General features: G+C 42.2%; 1 protein-coding gene across 3 annotated transcripts in view; it reads right to left on the minus strand.

Moving 5' to 3' along the window:
* ARNT2 (aryl hydrocarbon receptor nuclear translocator 2) overlaps nucleotides 1–18,436 on the minus strand; it is a 116,107-nt gene that overhangs the window by 86,203 nt on the left and 11,468 nt on the right. For 2 of the 3 annotated variants that reach the window (XM_025215244.1, XM_006033445.3), the window contains 2 exons: nucleotides 14,546–14,759; nucleotides 12,243–12,456 (listed from right to left, as the gene is read on the minus strand). In XM_025215244.1, coding sequence (XP_025071029.1) covers nucleotides 12,243–12,456; nucleotides 14,546–14,759 — 428 coding nt within the window. Of the gene's footprint in view, nucleotides 1–12,242; nucleotides 12,457–14,545; nucleotides 14,760–16,324; nucleotides 18,412–18,436 lie in introns of those variants that run through there. The other variant, XM_025215245.1, reaches the window with a different exon arrangement.

Here is an 18,436-nt window from a genome sequence, read left to right on the forward strand (position 1 = left end):
GGGAGGTGGCAGAGCCACAGCGGGAGGCGGGCCCTGGTGGATGGCAGAGCCGTGGCCAGGACCCGGTGGGCAGAGTCACTGTGGGTGGCAGAGCCGCAGCCAGGCCGAGGCAGGACCTGGCGGGCAGCAAAACTCCAGCGGGCGGTGGCGGTGCAGGCGCAGTGGGCCCCAGTGGACAGCATAGCCATGGGGTGCTCCGGCAGATGGAGCCACGGTGAGTGGCGGGGTTGTGGCAGGCAGCGGAGTCACAGTGGGGCTGCGGTAGGTGGTGGGCCCTAGCAAGGGCCACAGGGAGCACTGCAGGAACTGGGGGGGCTGCAGGGAGCAGCGGGCAAGCCTGCAGGAGGAAATTCAGGGAAGGTAGTGGCAGGCGGAAACACGGAGCCTGTGCAAGTGCCCTGGGACTGGCAGAGACCGAGGGTGGGGTTGCAGAAGCACAGAGCCTGGGCGTGGGGTCTGCCTGGCTGCGTAGTGTGAGGCTCACATGCAGTGTGTTAGAGCTGCATGCTATGGAGCTGGCAGCCCGGCCCCGGCTCTCTCTCTCAGCACACACCCAGCTACCACACCCACACCCCACCATGCGCACGCACGCGCGCGTGCACACACACACACACACACACAAACAAACTCACACACACTCTTCCCAACAACACCGCCATTTATACCCCCTTGCTGCCCACACAAAACACACAGTAGGAGTATATTTTAAGCTGTTATGCAGCCACCTCTAGATACACTTTTTGTAAACACAGAAATCCGTACAGAAATATTTTAAAATAAAATTAAAATAGGTTATAGTAGATGTTTTGTGTGTGGGTGTATACATATATATACCCTTTTCATCGTTTCCAGATCACAGCACCCTTCCTCGCAAAAGGAGTACTTCCAGGGCAAGGGGAGGGACTTCCAAGGGCAAAGGTCAGGGGCTAGGAGGTCAGAGTTCCAGTCCCAAAATGGTGGCCAGGGGTGGGGCAACTGTCAAGGGGCGGGGCTACCCATAAGGCCCTCGACAGCTTCCCAAAACTTGGTAAGCGGCCTTCTGCCCAAAATAATTGCCCTCCCCTGCTATATAAACAATGCTCAAACATACATTCTCTCAACTTCATCCATTAAAGTTCACTGAAGTCAATGGGTTTATAAAGCAGACTTTGGCTCACGGCTCTATATAGGACATGTGGAACACTGACTTTCAGCAGAAGCAGCAAGCCTGTTCCTGAAATTCTGCATACAGAATACTTGAAACCTTTCCTGCTCTGCTTTTGGCATCCCTGGGGGCCACAAATGGGAAGGAAGGGATAGAATAAATAAATAAATAAATGAATAAATAAATCACAGAATGGGACAGGTCTCATCTCATAAACATCTCTGCTTGGTTACCTGTGGTAGCAAACAGTGTTAGCTGAATCAATAAAAGTATGAAGAAATATCTGAAAATATTTAGGACAGACTCGTTTCCGTTCACTTGCAGTTTCCAAGAGGGATGCTCAAGAGGTAAATGTCAACCATTGCCAAACAGGCACAGATCTCATTCTGAGCTCTTGCCTAATGATGCACATAATTTGTCATGCTCATTCACTGTCTTAAGAATATTAGGTGGAAGATATACTTAGGTTTCTCTCTCTAAAACTAGAAAGCCAACTACCAAACAGTCTAAAGCTAAAAGGCACTAAAAGGCTAAAAGCTTCAATGCTTGGAATTAACTAAGTTCAAAGGCTATCTCCAGTGTAGCAATTTTCCTGCTACAGAACAAGCAGCTCATAACCTGGAGGCAGTTTTTTCATTGGAACATCAGCAATTGCAACTGGCTGGGGCATATGGAAATTATTACACTTTAACATTCTTTTAATTATATAATATGCCCAAAGGATCATGGAAGCACATAAACTTTGCTGAAAAACAGGTATCACATGCTGATTTGGTAGTGTTGATCACATGAGCCAAAAACCTCCCCCAGATTTCACAATTAAAATAGGATAAGATGTCTTACCAAGTGTGGCTATTTTCTACAGAGAAGCTAAGCTGAAATCTAAATACTCAGCATTCACATTCATCATTTTTATCCTTATAAAATGATAAAATTTTTATCCTTTTATTTTACCTTATAAAATAACATGGGTATTGTAAGTCCCAACAGCCCTCATCTTGACCAAATAGGGATAAAGTTAGCCATTCGCCTTCTGGTTTTAAATGCTTCAGATCCCTGGAATTGCAGGTCTGAGGGTCCTGTTTTAGGCCTTTATGCATCAAAGGATGATCAGCCAAGGATCCCAGAAAGGGAGGTCCCAGGAGGAAAAGGGGAAATAAAATATTGCCACTAAAAACAAGATAGCACACTGCTAGCAGCATACCACCTCTTTGGTCTGTAACCAGCCCCGACAAACACAGACCCTGAAACACCAAACACTGCAGAACAGAATCCCAAAGCAGCTTCACAAGTGCTTTCGATTTTGCTGATTGTCTCAGTGACATTTATCTGAATAAACCAGAACTTTAAGGCGTTCCCTAGCCTGAAAGTGACACTTAAAAGAAGCAGGAAATCTACAAAAACTTTATCTTTGGCCACACCTGATAAAACTCATAAGAGTTTGAAGAAGACTTCAGAGTCACTTCTGAGTCCCATAATAACATTCAAAGAAAACATCCAGAGGCGTCCACCGTATTGTATTTTCTGTTGTAAAACTTTTGATCTACTCTGAATTTCAGGCTCCGGAATTTATTCTGCAACAGGTTTTTCTCTTGAATAATCTAACCTGATACTAAACTTCTACAGGATGTAGAAAAAAAAAAAAATCACAGTTATGATGACATGTTGTAGAGTTATTCGGTAAAGAAAAGCTATCTTTCTGGTGCATGTACGTATTAACTTTATTTTCCATTTACTAAATATTCATTATTATCATCAACAGCAGCATGGTACCAAGGGAGCCCCTACCAAACTGCCCATATTCTAAACAAAGTGGGAACTGCTACAACCAAATTTTCAAACAACATCAAGCTAGCTTCTGAATATATTCATCCGATTTGCATATACAGTACTACCAAACAAGGGTTTCATCGAGCTGTCAATGAAATCAATGAGAGTCACTTCACTGACTTCAGAAGTAACTGGATGAGCCAGAGTCCAGGAATTTGAACATAAACAATATCTGTGCAATTAGAACATTGACGCCAAGGTGAAAGAGGGGCCTATTTCATAGCAAAACCTGACTCAAGTTTTCCATTATAAGCTTATTTGCCTAAAGCTATTCCTTACATTCTTCTCTCATGGTACTGTTTACTGTTTGTTGAGCACTGACCATGTGTTTGGTGGTGTTCAAAACAATATCTCCCTTACCTCCTCCCCAACAATCTTCTAGCACACAATACTGGATTCCTATCCTGATTTTGCTGTTACATATTTTTTTCTATTTTATAGATGATCTGACCCCATTTCCAACATCTGGATCATGTGTGTGTATGTGTACAAACTCTACTTGGTAACAGGATTCTTTGTAATTGGACAGGAAACTAAGTCCGAATGCCTCCACTAAAGCCATCATCGTATGGCAACCTCACTGCTTCAGATCCTGAGAAGCCCAGTCTCCAAGCCACCTCTCTACCCCAGTACCTTGTTGGGCTTATTACTTCCATAATACTAAAGAAAAGTTTGTATGCTAAATCTGACAGAAAAATATTTCCTTCAATTCTAAAAGGGCCCATCACGTCAACTCTAGCTACGGGCCTGTCATTGTTTCCATTATGAAGTTCTACTTTCTCTTGTAGTTATAAAACTGGACTGTAAAAATATGTGCCAAGTTCCAATCTGGCGTGGAAGTTCTTAACCCAGAAGTAAAGTCAGTTCATATATTTTAAGTTAGCAACTAATTTGACTTAATCATTTGTAAGACAGAGGAGTGCAAATAAATATAGATGTTTTTGGTTTTAATAATTTGTTTTCTTGCAATTTAAACCAGCCTCATGTCTAGAATGTAATGTTGCTAACCATGAGCTTGATTCTCATCTCACAGAAGTTTCATAGGTACATAACTCTGACTTCCGGGCTTAGTCTGCACTTATAATGGTGTCAGATGAGAATGAGGCCCCATTCAAACAGAAAGCAAATCAAGCTTCTGTTATTATGGTTTCATTTTTGTCCAGACAATTGACTGTACCTGCAAAATTGGTTATATGTTTGTTTAGTACAGGCAGCCATTTGAGACTAAAACAGATTTCTTAATGATATGAGTGGGCAGGATGGAGCATGTTCAATTTCCTAAGTGTAATACTGCACATAAATATGGGGGAGAGAGTCTAAAGACTGGCTATAAATTCAGTCCTTAAACAATTAAGTTAGATCAGACTGTCCCTGATCTAGTTGTGTAATTTACAGCGATAACACATGGCAATCATATCCTTATCTGATGCTGCATCAAAGAAAGTGCTGAAAATGAAATTTTGCCCCTCGTTTTTCTTGCAAAAGCAGTTATTTCACATGAACAAGAGCGACTTTGGAAACCTTTTCTATGGACCAAGCTAAGAGGGACTTCTCAATTATAATGAAATGGATCATGCAAAGCATCATCTTAACATTAAACAATAGGAGCTGGATTAACACTTTCCCAGAATATTGGCAGGGATTTACATCTGGAATATTTCTTAAGGGGACCTGCCTCTTAAGAAACACAATGCCCACAGTTCAGAATATGAACTCCTAAAGTAAAAAATAAAACAAAATACATTCAAACTCAATTAACATGATTAAATTTTTTGCTTACTCTTTCCTTTCCTTTTGCAGCCAAATCCAGGACAAGAAAACAGGTAACCAGACTCCTCAACCTATCTGGCCTTATACTCTGTCTCACCATCCATGTAATCAAATTTTTGAAAAAGGTTAGCTGTTCTGAGGCACAAATTAGGATGTTATTTTTTCAGATGCACTTGATGTATCGGCTTGTATTAGATTCAGACCAAAGGCATCCATTAAAAAGACCAGCAAGTATAAGGTTAGAGAAGTACAAATGCCTCAAAGCACTTTTTTGGTAATAACTTTTATTGTACCAACTAAAGCTGGGAGAGCTGTTAGACAAGTTTTTAAGCACCAAATTCCATGCCTCAGGTCTGGGAACATAGTAGATAGAGCCTAAGCCAAATCTCAGATAATACAACATTCTTGTGTGTTTTGATATTTAAAGGCAGTAAAGAATTTCTGTCATTTACAAAAGACTCCCAACTGCTTTTAAAATGACAAGGTTCCCCTGCAGCCAATTTACCTGGATAATTAAGGATTCCCCCCTCATGGGAAAAACTTCTGTGTGATCTTCTGCCCTATACACTTCTCTCAGCTGCCTCACTTTTAAGGGGCAAGGCCAGGGAAAAAGATCTGTTGTCTGCAGTCTACCAGGTCAGACCCCTTGGAATATACCAGTAGGTAGCTGGGTCTAACCTAGAACAGCCCTAAAATTACACCCCAGGACAAACTGGCCATAGAATCAGTCAGGGATCCCTTAGCCAAGCTAATCCTATCTTGGATACATCATGGGATCTAACTCACAGAAGTACAAGGAGTATATCAAAATAATCATAATGGCCCAGCACACAAAACACTTTCATCACTGTAATTTATACACAAATGTAAATGACACAGGGATCAGGAGCAGACATGCTATCGGCCTATTCCAGCATAGCATATTGTGGGCTGTTATTATGGTGCCTTGCTTGAGTAAGCTCCTGACACACAACATTTAAACCTGTATAATTTTACCTCTTATTGTTCCTTAGGTAAGCCTGAACTAGCCTGAGCAAAGTTAACCTAGTATCAAACTCACAAGTTTATAGATAATAGAAACCTGAAAAACTAACCACCATGTTTTTTTCATCCTTAGTAACATAAAAGCTGTCTAGGAAAATTAAACTGAGATAGCCTTGTGTGGAAATTTGTTTTGTATTATTATATTTTAAAGAAAGTATCTTCTACCACTGCTTCCCAGTACCTTTTAAAGAGGGCAGTTGTGTTTTGTAGTTATTTTTCAGCAACTATACTTTGATTTTTTTCTTATTCCTCAACCCTGCCCCCGCTACATACCTATTTTACATACTTCTCATATTGGAAAAGCAATCAGAGACCCTATTCAGAATCAAGACCCCATCATGTTGTGTCCTGTATAAGCATTCTACAAAATTAGCCCCGGCTTCTACAGAAGGACTCACTAGCGCAGGCCCTTATACTTAAGCAACCTCAAACTTTTCCAATACATCCTGATATAACAGCTGGCGATTAAAATTTACAGCAACTCCATATCAAGCAGTGACTTATTTTTCTCATTTGCAGGCTTCCAGGAACAAAGATGGAAGGGCTTCCAAGATGGAGGGCCATCTCGAGTGGTGTCCCCCAGGGATCGATGCTTGGGCCCGTGCTCTTTAATATCTTTATCAATGACTTGGATGAGGGAGTGGAAAGCACAATGATTAAGTTTGCGGAAGACACCAAGCTGTGGGGAAATGCGGACACATCTGAGGACAGGGTAAGGATCCAGAATGACCTTGACAGGCTGGTCCTATGGACTGAACGCAATCAGATGAGGTTCAACAGGGACAAGTTGAACCTGGCTGACACTGCATCTGAAAGGGACCTGGGGGTGACAAATCAACCAGAAGATGAATATGAGCCAACAGTGCAATGAAGTCACCAGCAGGGCAAACAGAACTGTGGCAGGCATCAGCTAATGAGTTGCCAATAGATCCATGGAGGTGTTCCTCCCCCTCTATTTGGCATTGGTGAGGCCACAGCTGGAGTACTGTGTCCAGTTTGGGGCACTGCACTTCAAGAACGATGTGGATAAGCTCGAAAGGGTACAGAGAAGGGCCACCTATATGATCAGGGGCCTGGAGGATAGGCCATATGAGGAGAGACTCCAGGATCTGGGTCTGTTCAGTCTAAGTAAGAGAAGACTGAGGGGTGACTTGATAGCTGCCTACAAGTATGTTAGGGGCAAACACCAAGATCTAGGGGAGCAACTTTTCAGAAAGGCACCTCTTGGGAGGATGAGGTCCAGTAGACACAAGCTAGTTAAGGGCAAATTTAGGCTGGACATAAGAAAAAGCTTCTTTTCCGTAAGGGTATCTAGAATCTGGAACACACTCCCAACAGAGGTGGTACAGTTGCCATCCCTGGGTGTTCACAAGGAGGCTGGCAAGCACCTCGTTGAACTTGTTTGAATGCAACTACTTCCTGCTCATGGACTTGATGATCTTACAGGTCCCTTCCGGTCCTACTATTCTATGATTCTAACAAAAAGAAACAACGATATTATGATATTACTTTTCTAAATTTCTGCCGGTCTCAGAATTTTCCCACTCAAAATGTCACACACAAGTGCCTTCTGAAGGGAGCAGAACTTATCACTATCACCAGGCTTCTGTTCTTACTTTTTCTAGCCCATCTTGATCCATAGATACATTTCTCAGTTTGGCTTTCCTGTTGCTACAATGTGTTATCAATTACTATACTATAAACAAGTAGGCAACTGTTCCGTTCCTAGGAAAGAAAAAAAGAGTCTCCATGGATACGAAACAACATAAATTTATCCAGCTTTTCCTTTACATATAAAGCTAAAAATAGTTTTAACATGCAGCTAATTCTCAAGGAAAAGTAAGGACAAAAAAAAGAGATATGACCATCTTTACCCCTTGTAATTGCTTTAGACGGTTTCATTATAGCCATCTATATGATGTCCTTTCCTGTGACAGCTCTAATATCAGGTCATCTGTGAACCTTTGTATATTGCATGCACATTTGATTGACAACCAATTGATGACCCACCCTTTCATGGCTTGGAAGACTGTAAAAGATGCAAAACTAACAATTCAGTCACTTTGGTAGGCTGTTTTTCCCTAGCCTAGTCCTAGAAAATAATCCTATTTCTCTCTTCCATACTGGCTTTCATATACCATATTTACTTACATACCACACACATCTTTTCCCTGAAAATTAGCTTTTGAAAATTGGTGTTTGGTCTTAAGCAGGGAAGCTGGTTTTCTGCCCAAAATAGAAGCATAGAGACATTGACATGGCTTCCTTCTCTTCCTTCCAGAAGCTGCATGGAGGGAGGAGTATTGCTGAGCAGGGACAGATCCAGGAGGGATGCAGTCATATCCCCTTTTAAATCCCTGAACCACCCAGAGTTTAAAACCAAATGCCTGGCAGAAACAGTGACAGTTCTATTCAGGTGGTTGCTATAAAAGTCTACCTCATTCCTGTTAATCTCTCTTCATTCAACAGGCATTAATGACCCTCTCTTCTTTTGATGTTCCACTAATAAAGCTATCCTCTCTTCAGCAGTTTAACTACCCCTGGCCTCTTCTGTTTTACAGCCCTGCAGATTGTTTTTAGCTCTCCTCAAAATCTGAGATCAGCCCATGGACTCCACTCTTCAACAGCAGCGACAATTTCAGCTTTTGGCCGAGCAACCAAGAGCTGCTGACAACTCGGCTGTGAATGAGTTAAACTTGTAGCTTCCTCCTGAGCAAGAGAGAGAGAGGGACCAAGTAAAAGATGAGGCTCTGTCCTTGCTCTATGCAGCCATAACTCCAGAATAATTTTTTCTCCTTCCTTCTGCATTCCAAAAAAAACAAGATGTCTCTCTTATTATTTGGGGGTACATGGTACATGAGAAAATGAGGTGTGTACGACCCTGCAGCACCCGAAGAGGACCCCCGCGATGAGACTGTATATAGACTGACACACTTTTTCTTCGGACCACTTCTTCCACCATTGCGGACCATTGTAACGGGTTTGTGTGTTTCTATCCTCTTTTTCTCTCAGTGTCGCGCCCGGGCGCTCTGTATTTCCCTATCGGCTTTGTCGTCTTTTTTCTTGGATTTACAATCCTAAACATCTACTAATAAAAGTCAATCTGCTCATGTCGGCAACTTCAGCAGAACTGGGGGGGGAGCAGGAGAAGTAAAAGGCACTGGCAAAGTTGGAGGCAGTGGGTGGGGAGTGAGGGGCACCTGCAGGGCCGGGGGCTGTGGCTTGGGAGTGAGGGGCCTGGACCTGCATTCTGTGAGCAAAGGGGGCAGGGGAAGCTCTGATTTTTCATGATAAAACCCCCCCAAATCAAATATGAAAATGTATAGGTATTTAGAATGTATTTTGTTATAGTGACTGAGGCACTGGTAGGCTTCCAAATTGCTTTGAAATTGTAAATATATTGAGAAAACATTGTGTTCAGTTGATACCTATATAAAGTGTCATTTCATTTTAACCACGGATTTGGGGGGTTTTTAATCACAGGATTTGTCATGTTTTTTTAATCAGAGAAAACCAGGATCCCTGATCATTGCCAACAGCTGCTATCTTCACATACCAAGTCCCAACAATACGCTAATAATACTCTGCATTCGTATCATATGGTACCACACATATGGTGGATACCAGAGATGTAATGTGACACTGAATACTCCTCTGATGCCAACATAGTGTCACTATTCCCAAACATCAACAGGTGAAGGAGGCGGTAGTTACAGGACAGAGGAAATGAACACTTAAAGGGAGTGAGAGTATCAAAAATCATAACATTTCACTAAACTTTCACCTGAAAATCCCTCTGTTTCCCTAAATGGCCCCTCTACTCAGCAGCTGCTAGTTATGGAGGGATGTGGATTTTCCTGCTGCCTGTGGTGAACTGCACTTTTAGTAGGAAAGTCAAACAAGCAGCTGGCTGGTTTGTAGTTGGCTTCTCTTTCAAGTCCTGCATTGCCCTTTGTTCTGAATAAAACCTTGGAAAGCAGAGAGGCTTGGGGACTGCCCGGATGGTTAGATAAACACTGGCTTGAGGGAAACTCACTTGTCTACCTCATTCCTTTTAAAAAGTGTTAATTCATTCATTCATTGTTTAAATTCACCAATATGGAAGTTACAACCTGCTGCTCAATTTGGGGTGGCTTATGGTATGGGGTGTCAGGGGTCAAGGTGCACTGCGGAACTACTATCCACAGAAGAGGGATATCAAAAGGCAAAAGAAATGGATCTTGAATGGCCACAGGATGCCATTTTATACACAGATCAAGCTTGATTTGACAGTCTTGATGGCGGATGGGCTTATCCTGGCATGGTAGACTGAAGAATTGAAAAATATAACTTTAACATTAAGAGTCTGTCATTGTCCATACAGTGTACGGCACAGTAGTTTTAATGGAACAGTTGATAAATTCCACCAGTGACATCACAAAACAAACAGAACCCAGAACCCACACTAAAGACAGAGAATATCTGACAGTGACTGTCACCTGCTAGGCATTTTATTTTATTTTTTTAAACAAAACCTCCTTAACGATCACCTCACCTGCAATGCCTGTGCAGGCAACAGGTGTGCAATGAAATGTCTAATGTGTACATTCAATTCTCATGGCTGCATATAAAAAAAAAAATCAAGCTGCTGGACATGCTTCCATCTGTTTAGATGCTCAGTATGCTAAATTGTTATGATCCTGTGAAGGAACTGGGCCTACAGCTTGTGGTCCAGCACAGGTTGGAAGAAACTATGAACTACTTTTCTCAGAACTCACTTGCAGTGGCTCCAGTCACCCTAAAAAGCCCTTTTCTATAACCAGCATGCTCCCTGCTATTCCAAGAACTGAGCCAGGAAGGGTAATACAGAACTTGCTACATTGGTTTTATGCTGGCTGATAACTTCCTCACACTAGGAAAATGCTCAACTGTCCATGTAAGGCAAATCAAAGACACTGTTCGTGTTGATCTGTGACTCAAAGGGATCTCATCCAAAAGCATTCAGTTTTTTAATATTATTTTCTTTGTGCAAAGCCAGGTTTAATGACATATAAAGCCTGTGATTAAAAGTGCATGCATCTATGAAAAGCTGGATTTTCAGAGTTACTCAGCATGGGCCTAACATTGTTCCTGTTTGAACAGACACCGAACAACTTTGAGGATTTGTAAAAATCCAAACCCAAGGGTTAAATGAGTGTCTGAGGTAACAGCTTCTTAATGGGAAATGCTCTGCAATAAATGATGCGTGTGAGAGAAGTGTGCTCACCCATGTCCTTAAACAGTACAGAAACAGGGCTACGTGACACTCAGCTGTTTTTGCTCCACACAGGTTCCAGCAAGCATTCACTTGGTTTTGATCCATGTGAATATTCACCACAAAGCTTTGCTTTGAGTTTCTCATTTGAAATCAAGCAAAACTCTGCCAAAACCACAGCACATCAAAACCACAGGAAACCATGACTTTGGCTCCGTTTTGATATGGAAGCCAGAAACACAGTGCACAGGTTCAATCAAAACTGGGGCACAGTCCTTTTGGTTATGAAACGCAGCAAAATTTCCAGCAAAACAAGTCAGTTCCTATGCAAGGAAAAGCTGTGAAAGTTTTGCCTGGTTTGGGGTTTTGTTCTAAATATTTTGCACAGCTCTAATCTAGCTTGCATATTTTTGAACTATAAACATTGGATAAAAGGAATGAGAGTAGGCACCAATTAAAAAAAAAAAAGAAAAACAATCCTCCGATTTTCTGCTTTTCAAGTTTCAGTTAAAATGGGATTTAACTCCATCTATTAGTTCTAGCACACTTCATTAATGAGAGCAACCTTGGTGGTACTCAGCCTTGGAGGCTTCAAAACCCACACAGTTGCATATTGAAAATGTCCATGTTTAAATTGCTTCACAAGGATATAAAAAGCACATAACCTTTGTAAATCATGTATCGTAGGCTAATGGCAGCAAAGCCATATGTGAGTCCTAGCTGCCAAGCATTAGATCTTTTTCAATAGTATTCCTGTCAACAAACTGCAATAAACTTTTATGAAAGAAAAGGAAAAAAAGGTTGAAAAATGATTTTAGGTTTCAAAACAGACACAGGCATAAAGAAAATACACATTTGCAAAGCAGTAAAAAGCAACACGGGATGTGAAAGGAAAGCAATCTGGAAACCAGAACAAGATGAGCCAGAAATCTGAAGGCAGAGCAAAGTTGAAGTGGCTCATAAGCCAAGAGTAAAGAAAGGTCAGCAGGGAGCAGATGGTAACCATACAAAAATAAATAAATAAAATAAATAATTCCGGTGTATTATTACAGACAGCAGAAAATGGCAGCCAGATCTCCCAGAATTGAACTGCTTTTTTCATAGATTAAAAGAATAAATTGACCCGAGTTTTAACCTGTTTGTTAAAACTGGGATGTTAAACTTCAGCTGAGCTCAGGAGGGGGCCATAATACAATGAACCACACATCAGAAACATCTGACCTGTCATAGAGTTTTCGGATGTACACAGTTGTTCTCGCAGTTTTTCCACGTCATCTGGATGAACCTGCTCATACAGAGTGCTGCCAAACCATTCTGACTGGGGCTGGTTCAGCACGGGAGTAACCGAATCCGATACGTAAATCACTCTTCCCGTCTCAGCTGCAACCACAAACAGGAACCCATCTGCAGCCTCCAGGATAAGATGTTTCAGCTCCTGGCAAAGGACGGATTCAATTAGGTTGCCAGCAAGAAAAGGAAATCAAAGTACGCACCTGTCACTAGCAACATACAACACCATCTTGCCATAAAATACAAGTGAACGTTTCTAGCGTCTCAGGCACTAAAGTGTACATTGCTTATCTTTGTTACAACCAACTGCACTGCATTCCCATATCTGCTTTCCTTTGATTATCTTAATGCACTTTAGAAAAATTAATTGAGCCTCTGTGATGGGTTTTCATCATAAAAAGGTGAATTAAATTATGAACAGGGAAAAAAACCATGCTATAAACCATAACCAGTTCCAACTCATTGAAACGTCCTATAAAATTTAATAGGGATGAAACAGCCACAGCTCCAAGGACTGTATTTGGATTTTACACAAAACTGTCATCGGATAAAATACAGAAATTATCAAGGAAACAAGGACTGAAACTCAGGACTCCCTCCAAAGGAGTGCCCTAATCACTAAGGAGTGAAACCCAAGTGGATGGGACCTCTCTGCCCACTGGAGTCAGGTGTCTAAAGGCTTGTCCACCTCACAAGTCTTCTGCCAGAAGACAACTACCATAGGGAAGACGCCAGAGCATGGGGCGCACAGCTTTTTGCCCATATCTAAAAGGGTAACTTTGGTCAATAGGGAGGAAAAAACATGGCTTATTGTTTTATTCTGGCTTAGTCAAGACTATTCAGCACCAACACAACCCTGTATCTGCAGCTTGTCTGACAGCAAGTGAGGTTTCTCTGGCAAATCCCCATCTTCTATGTCACAATACTGATCAAACATACAGTCTTCAAAGCCAGGGTCTTCAAGAGCTGCCCCAGACTTCTGTGACTGAGTCTACGATACAGAAGAGACAGCAAACCAACAATTACGCCTTTGCACTAGGCCTGGAACCACACTTCAACTGCTCTCCTCGCATCTGACTGCATGCATTGAGATGCACTAAGAGGCTTAGCCAGGAAGACATGATGTGGGATAGTCCCAGTTGTATCCTGGCTTAGAACAGACAGAACTCCATGGAAGGTGGCATGTCCTGATCAAAGACTAATAATGTGTTATCAAAAATCAAGGTCAGAAGTCCTTGTTAGTCTAATGATCCTCAGGGCTAGCATGGTCAAGGCATTCCAGTTTTTGTAGCCAACAGCACATTAAAGGTGTGATATGACTAGCACCACATCTAAGCACCTTTGATTCTACAGGCCATATGAGAGGTACAGCTGAACTGACTGGTGACAGCCTTTGGCATAAGTCCAGAGCAGGCCTCAAACTCACATTTCTCAAGTCATAAAGAGACACCTTAGCCACTCTGCCACTGCACCCTGATAAACCCTTACTAGCACCTACGACATGCTAACCACCATGAAAACCACCGATAAACCACCTGCTTTTGCCAACCTGTCTTATTTGTGAAATACCCAAAAGAAAAACAAGACAATTCTGTTAAAACAGCTTGCCTCACTACACAGTCAACTGTACCTTGCAGAGATGGAGTGACCCCATTTTTAAACGATACAGAATAACACCACCATTTCTGAATGTGATTATTGTTCAAAGAAAGGGAAAATGAAGCAGAGACTTGAGCAGTGAGAGTCAAACACCAACAGCTGCTAACTTAACAAACACGGACAACCTCGAGCCATGCTTTACTTATGTAAGCACTTAACTGCGAAGAGCAAAAGCGTGCATGTTGCATGCCTCCGACTTCTAGAGTGGCTGAAGCCATTAGGAGCTGCCAGTGGATACAGCAGAACCTAGTATCCTTTCACACAGAAAAGGGAGTTATTGCTCTTTGCATACAGCAAACAAGACACTAGAAAGAAGCCTTAGTCACCAAGTTCGGACCCAAACTTGACAGTTCTGAGGTTTTAAAGACAGGGCTTGATGTATGTGGTTCAGAACCAGGTCCAGATTTTTCCAAAATACCCGTGTGTGTTTATATCCAGAATACTGTTTCAGGGCTCTTGTTAAATGAGACAAGGTAAACAAAGTCAGGAACTTACTGATAGATGATCCTGGCTCAACTCTTTTCATGGTATTAGCAATACAGATTGTGGAAGGAAAATATTTACGAATCAACTACCTGCTCTGTTAGGAAAGAAGGTTTATATGCTCCATCAGTAGACTTATTTCCAGTGCCCCTCATAGACTTCATGTGAGAAACAGCCATTCGGAGAATTGTCAGCTTGTCAGGTTTACGGGCCAGCGCACTGCAGGTGGGTACCATGTCAGACAGCTCAGTGATGTATTGTGTCATCTTATTTCTCCGGCGTCTTTCAATTTCGCTATGGTTCTCCCTAAACACAAAAAAAAAGACCAAGCCAACAGAAAACAAGACACGATCAGTGCAAGAATTTCCATTGTGTGTAGTAAATAATAATAATAATACTTTGCACTTATAGAGCATCTTTCATCCAAAGAGATCAAAGTGCTTTACAAAGGTAAGCATTATTATCCCCCATTTTACAGGTGGGGAAACTGAGGCACAGGGAGAGTTAAGTATGACTTGCCCAAGGTCACACCATAAGCCAACAGCAAAGCTGAGAAAAGAACTCAGATATCTGAACAGCTAGTTCCTGACAACAACTCCCTTGGCCATTTTGCCTCGGTTTAGAGCAGCCTGCAGAAGAAGCAATAAGTATGTGGCTGAGGTCTATCAACTTCAGCTGAAGTCCTGATCTTTCAGAGGCACACTGAGCCCTCCTCATTAGCATTCGGTCTTTAAGTGAGGTCTTGCCTGTTGCTACATATGGCCTGATCCAGCTTCCAGTTCAATAAATGGGAGCCCTTCTGTTGATGCCAGCAGCTGGATAAGGTCTGCAGTAAAGCATCAGTCATGTGACTGGCCATGTAAAACTAAGAGTCCTGTCCTGCAGCACCAAGCAGCAGACTGCAAGGTCTTAGTCTTGGAGTGCTGCATAGGCAATGAACGGCTGCATGAATCAGACTGTAAGATCATGACCACCTGTGGTAAAACAGTAAAGGAAAATACCCAAAGCAAATACTAAGAAGTTGAGAAGGCACTGGCTTGCTAGATGCAGAATATAAACCACCAAATATACTGATAAAATAATGACAGTGCTCCACACGCAAATAGTTATCTTCAGAAAGGTTTACAAAGATTTCCTTGTGCATCTTCAGAGCCTTTCCATTTTTACAGAGCCGACAGGCGAGTTGACTATGGTTACAAAGGAAGTCGGTAGTCACTGCCAGGGCTGGGATTTGTACTCACAAGTTCTTCATTACATTAGTGGTTTCAGCCCTCTATTAGTTTTAAATATATATAAAACCATTATGCTTTGGTTTTAATGTGTGCCTGGCATAGGGGACATTACAGACAAAGCCACACTTTAAAGTCTTTACTTGGGGAAAATGGTCATTAAAGTCAATGGGTTCTTTTACCTGGGTAAGAAGTAAGTTTTAAACCTGCATAAATGTTTAAAGAAACTAGCGGGCTTGGGAATACCATTTCTACACTTAGCCTATAATCCACAACTTTTACTGAGAGACAACTCTCAATACACCCATGAAATGAATATCCAAATATGCAAAACAACACCCAGCAAATAAGGGTTTATTTCCTCTCCCACTTGTAACTTCCCCAAATCCTGCAACCACAAGGATCACTGACTCACTTTATTAATGATGCCCAGATCTGCAATTACAAGCATATTGTCAAGTCAGAAAATTGAACTTGGGGATTTTTCAATTAACAGCTATAAAACTAGGATTTGTAGGCTCAATCCTCAATTGGTATAAATCAACATATGTTAAGATCAATGAAGTTATACTGATCATACAAAAAACTGCACTTGTAGAGATGCATGCCTTTAGCTTCTGAATAGGCAGCAGCATACTGTACCTGTCAGGTGGCAGCTAAGAACAAGTACAGGACAAGTACATGCCACTTCTGATGTCGAAGCAGCATCCTCCACTGACTGCCATGAGCGGTGCAGATTCTCTTGTGGGATCGCTGACTGACCCAACAAGATGTGAAGTTGCAGGTGGAGAATCCACTAACACTGATAGGTACAATCTTAGAAGAGACTAAAGTATTCTGATTTAGCATAAATTAGGGCTGAATAATCAGGGAGCAACTCATGAAAATGGAAGCATAGCTCAGAATACTTTTCAGAGCTCGGAATACTTTACAGTTAATTTAACAACTAAGCATTTTTTTCAAATTTAGGAGAAGTCCAAGTTGCATTGTGTTCTTCACTCAAAATATTCTAGTAATCAAGCAGTCAATGAACATCTAGAAGCATGGGAGTGTGCAAAGGCTCTGGTACTTTAGAAGACATACTGTACCCGTAAATTATCATGTGCAAGTGTAACAGATCTGAGGTACTGTCACAAAAATAATGCTTTTTAGGGCTCTCTCCCCACATTCACTGTTCAAATGGATGTTAAGAAGGTCTTTTGAGTAAAGCAACAATATATACAAACATACAGCAGTGTCAGCTCATCTTAAGTAAACTAAATGACTTCCCTTGGGTAAAGTCAACCTCAGATTTTATCACATTTTTTCTACTGGAGTACTTGCAGGTTTAAAACAGAACCTCCCTCAACAGTCTTCAGCCACAAACAGGCATTAATTTCTAACGGTAGACATTTTCCACTGCTAGAAACATGTTTCAGGGAGAGGGAGCAGTACAAGCATTCAGACTGCAGCTGCCTACCTCCCCACTGCTTCTTGCACCTTTCTAAAACCAGGGTAATCCCAGGCTACAGAAAGCTTGGAAAGTAGCAACTGCTCCAGTCGTCTTAATCCCAGCGGGTAGGTGGAAGGGACTGGAGCAGCAGGCAAAGCCCCCAACCTGCTTCTCAGACTGGCGACCCTGATCTAAGGAGTGGGCAGGGAGCAAAGAGTGGCTGTACCTTTCTTCCCCATCCTAACTATATGAAGGGTGAGAGCAGCTGCCCACCCCACATCTTCTCCAGAGGGGTGACCAGGGTTATGGAAGACAAGGGAGCCTTTCCCCACCACTCAACTATTCTTGGGACAGGTAAGAGGCAAACAGCGACTGTTTCCCATGCCTTTCCCAAACCAGGGTGACCCCCTTCTCAGGAAGGTATGGGGAGCATTGCCCTGTTTCTCAACCCCTCCTGGTCTCCAGGAGGAGTTGAGTAGCAAGGAAGTGTACTGGCACTTGTTCTCCAGGTTGGGGATTTTTTTTTTCTCCTGGAACTGCAATTTTTATTCAGGTGTGAATATCTGTATGCTCGTGATTTCTACCAGGAAAGCTGCAATTCTCCCAGTAGAAACTTAACACCTGTACGTGACATGTATGTGCATGTATCAGACTGCAGGACTGGAACAATGCATTTGAACATGAAGAAGATACAGTAAAAGCTTCCTTAATTGGCACCTTACAAGCTGGCACGCTCTATTAAATCGGCATGCCAGCTTGTAAGGTAAAAGCAAAACCAGAAGTGCCCACTATGGCTTGCACAGGGCCCGCCTCCCTGTCCCTTGGGGCCTGCGGGAGGGTCAGCGATGTGGCGGGAGGGGTGGCGATGCCCCGGACACGGCGGGAAAACCGGTGGCCTGAACAGACAAAGACCTCTGTTCGGGCCTCTCAATTAACTGGCATATTTTGTTATCTGGCACCCCCCATTTCCCATGGGTGCTAGATAACAAAGCTTTTGCTGTAGTTTGCATGCATACATAAAAGCAGACGTGTATATTTGTGCACAAGTGTGAACAAGAACAAAGGGAAACCACTGCAGTTTTACATGATGAAAGCCTATACAATTTTCAAGTTACAAGTTTTCACAAAAATGGTGCAAAAAAGAGAATGGATGTGTGAGCTTATACTGCATATATACATAATTTTTTTACAAACTTCGAAATTTATTCTTAAGAAATATATAGTGCTTCTCACTATCACATGATGATGCTTTACATCATTCAAGCACACACATGCACAGCTTGGAAAAAAAGAGATGGCAGGACCTTCTGGATTGAAAGAGT

This window comes from Alligator sinensis, unplaced genomic scaffold, assembly GCF_000455745.1.
Source record: "Alligator sinensis unplaced genomic scaffold, ASM45574v1 scaffold1318_3, whole genome shotgun sequence".
Lineage (NCBI taxonomy): Eukaryota > Metazoa > Chordata > Crocodylia > Alligatoridae > Alligator > Alligator sinensis.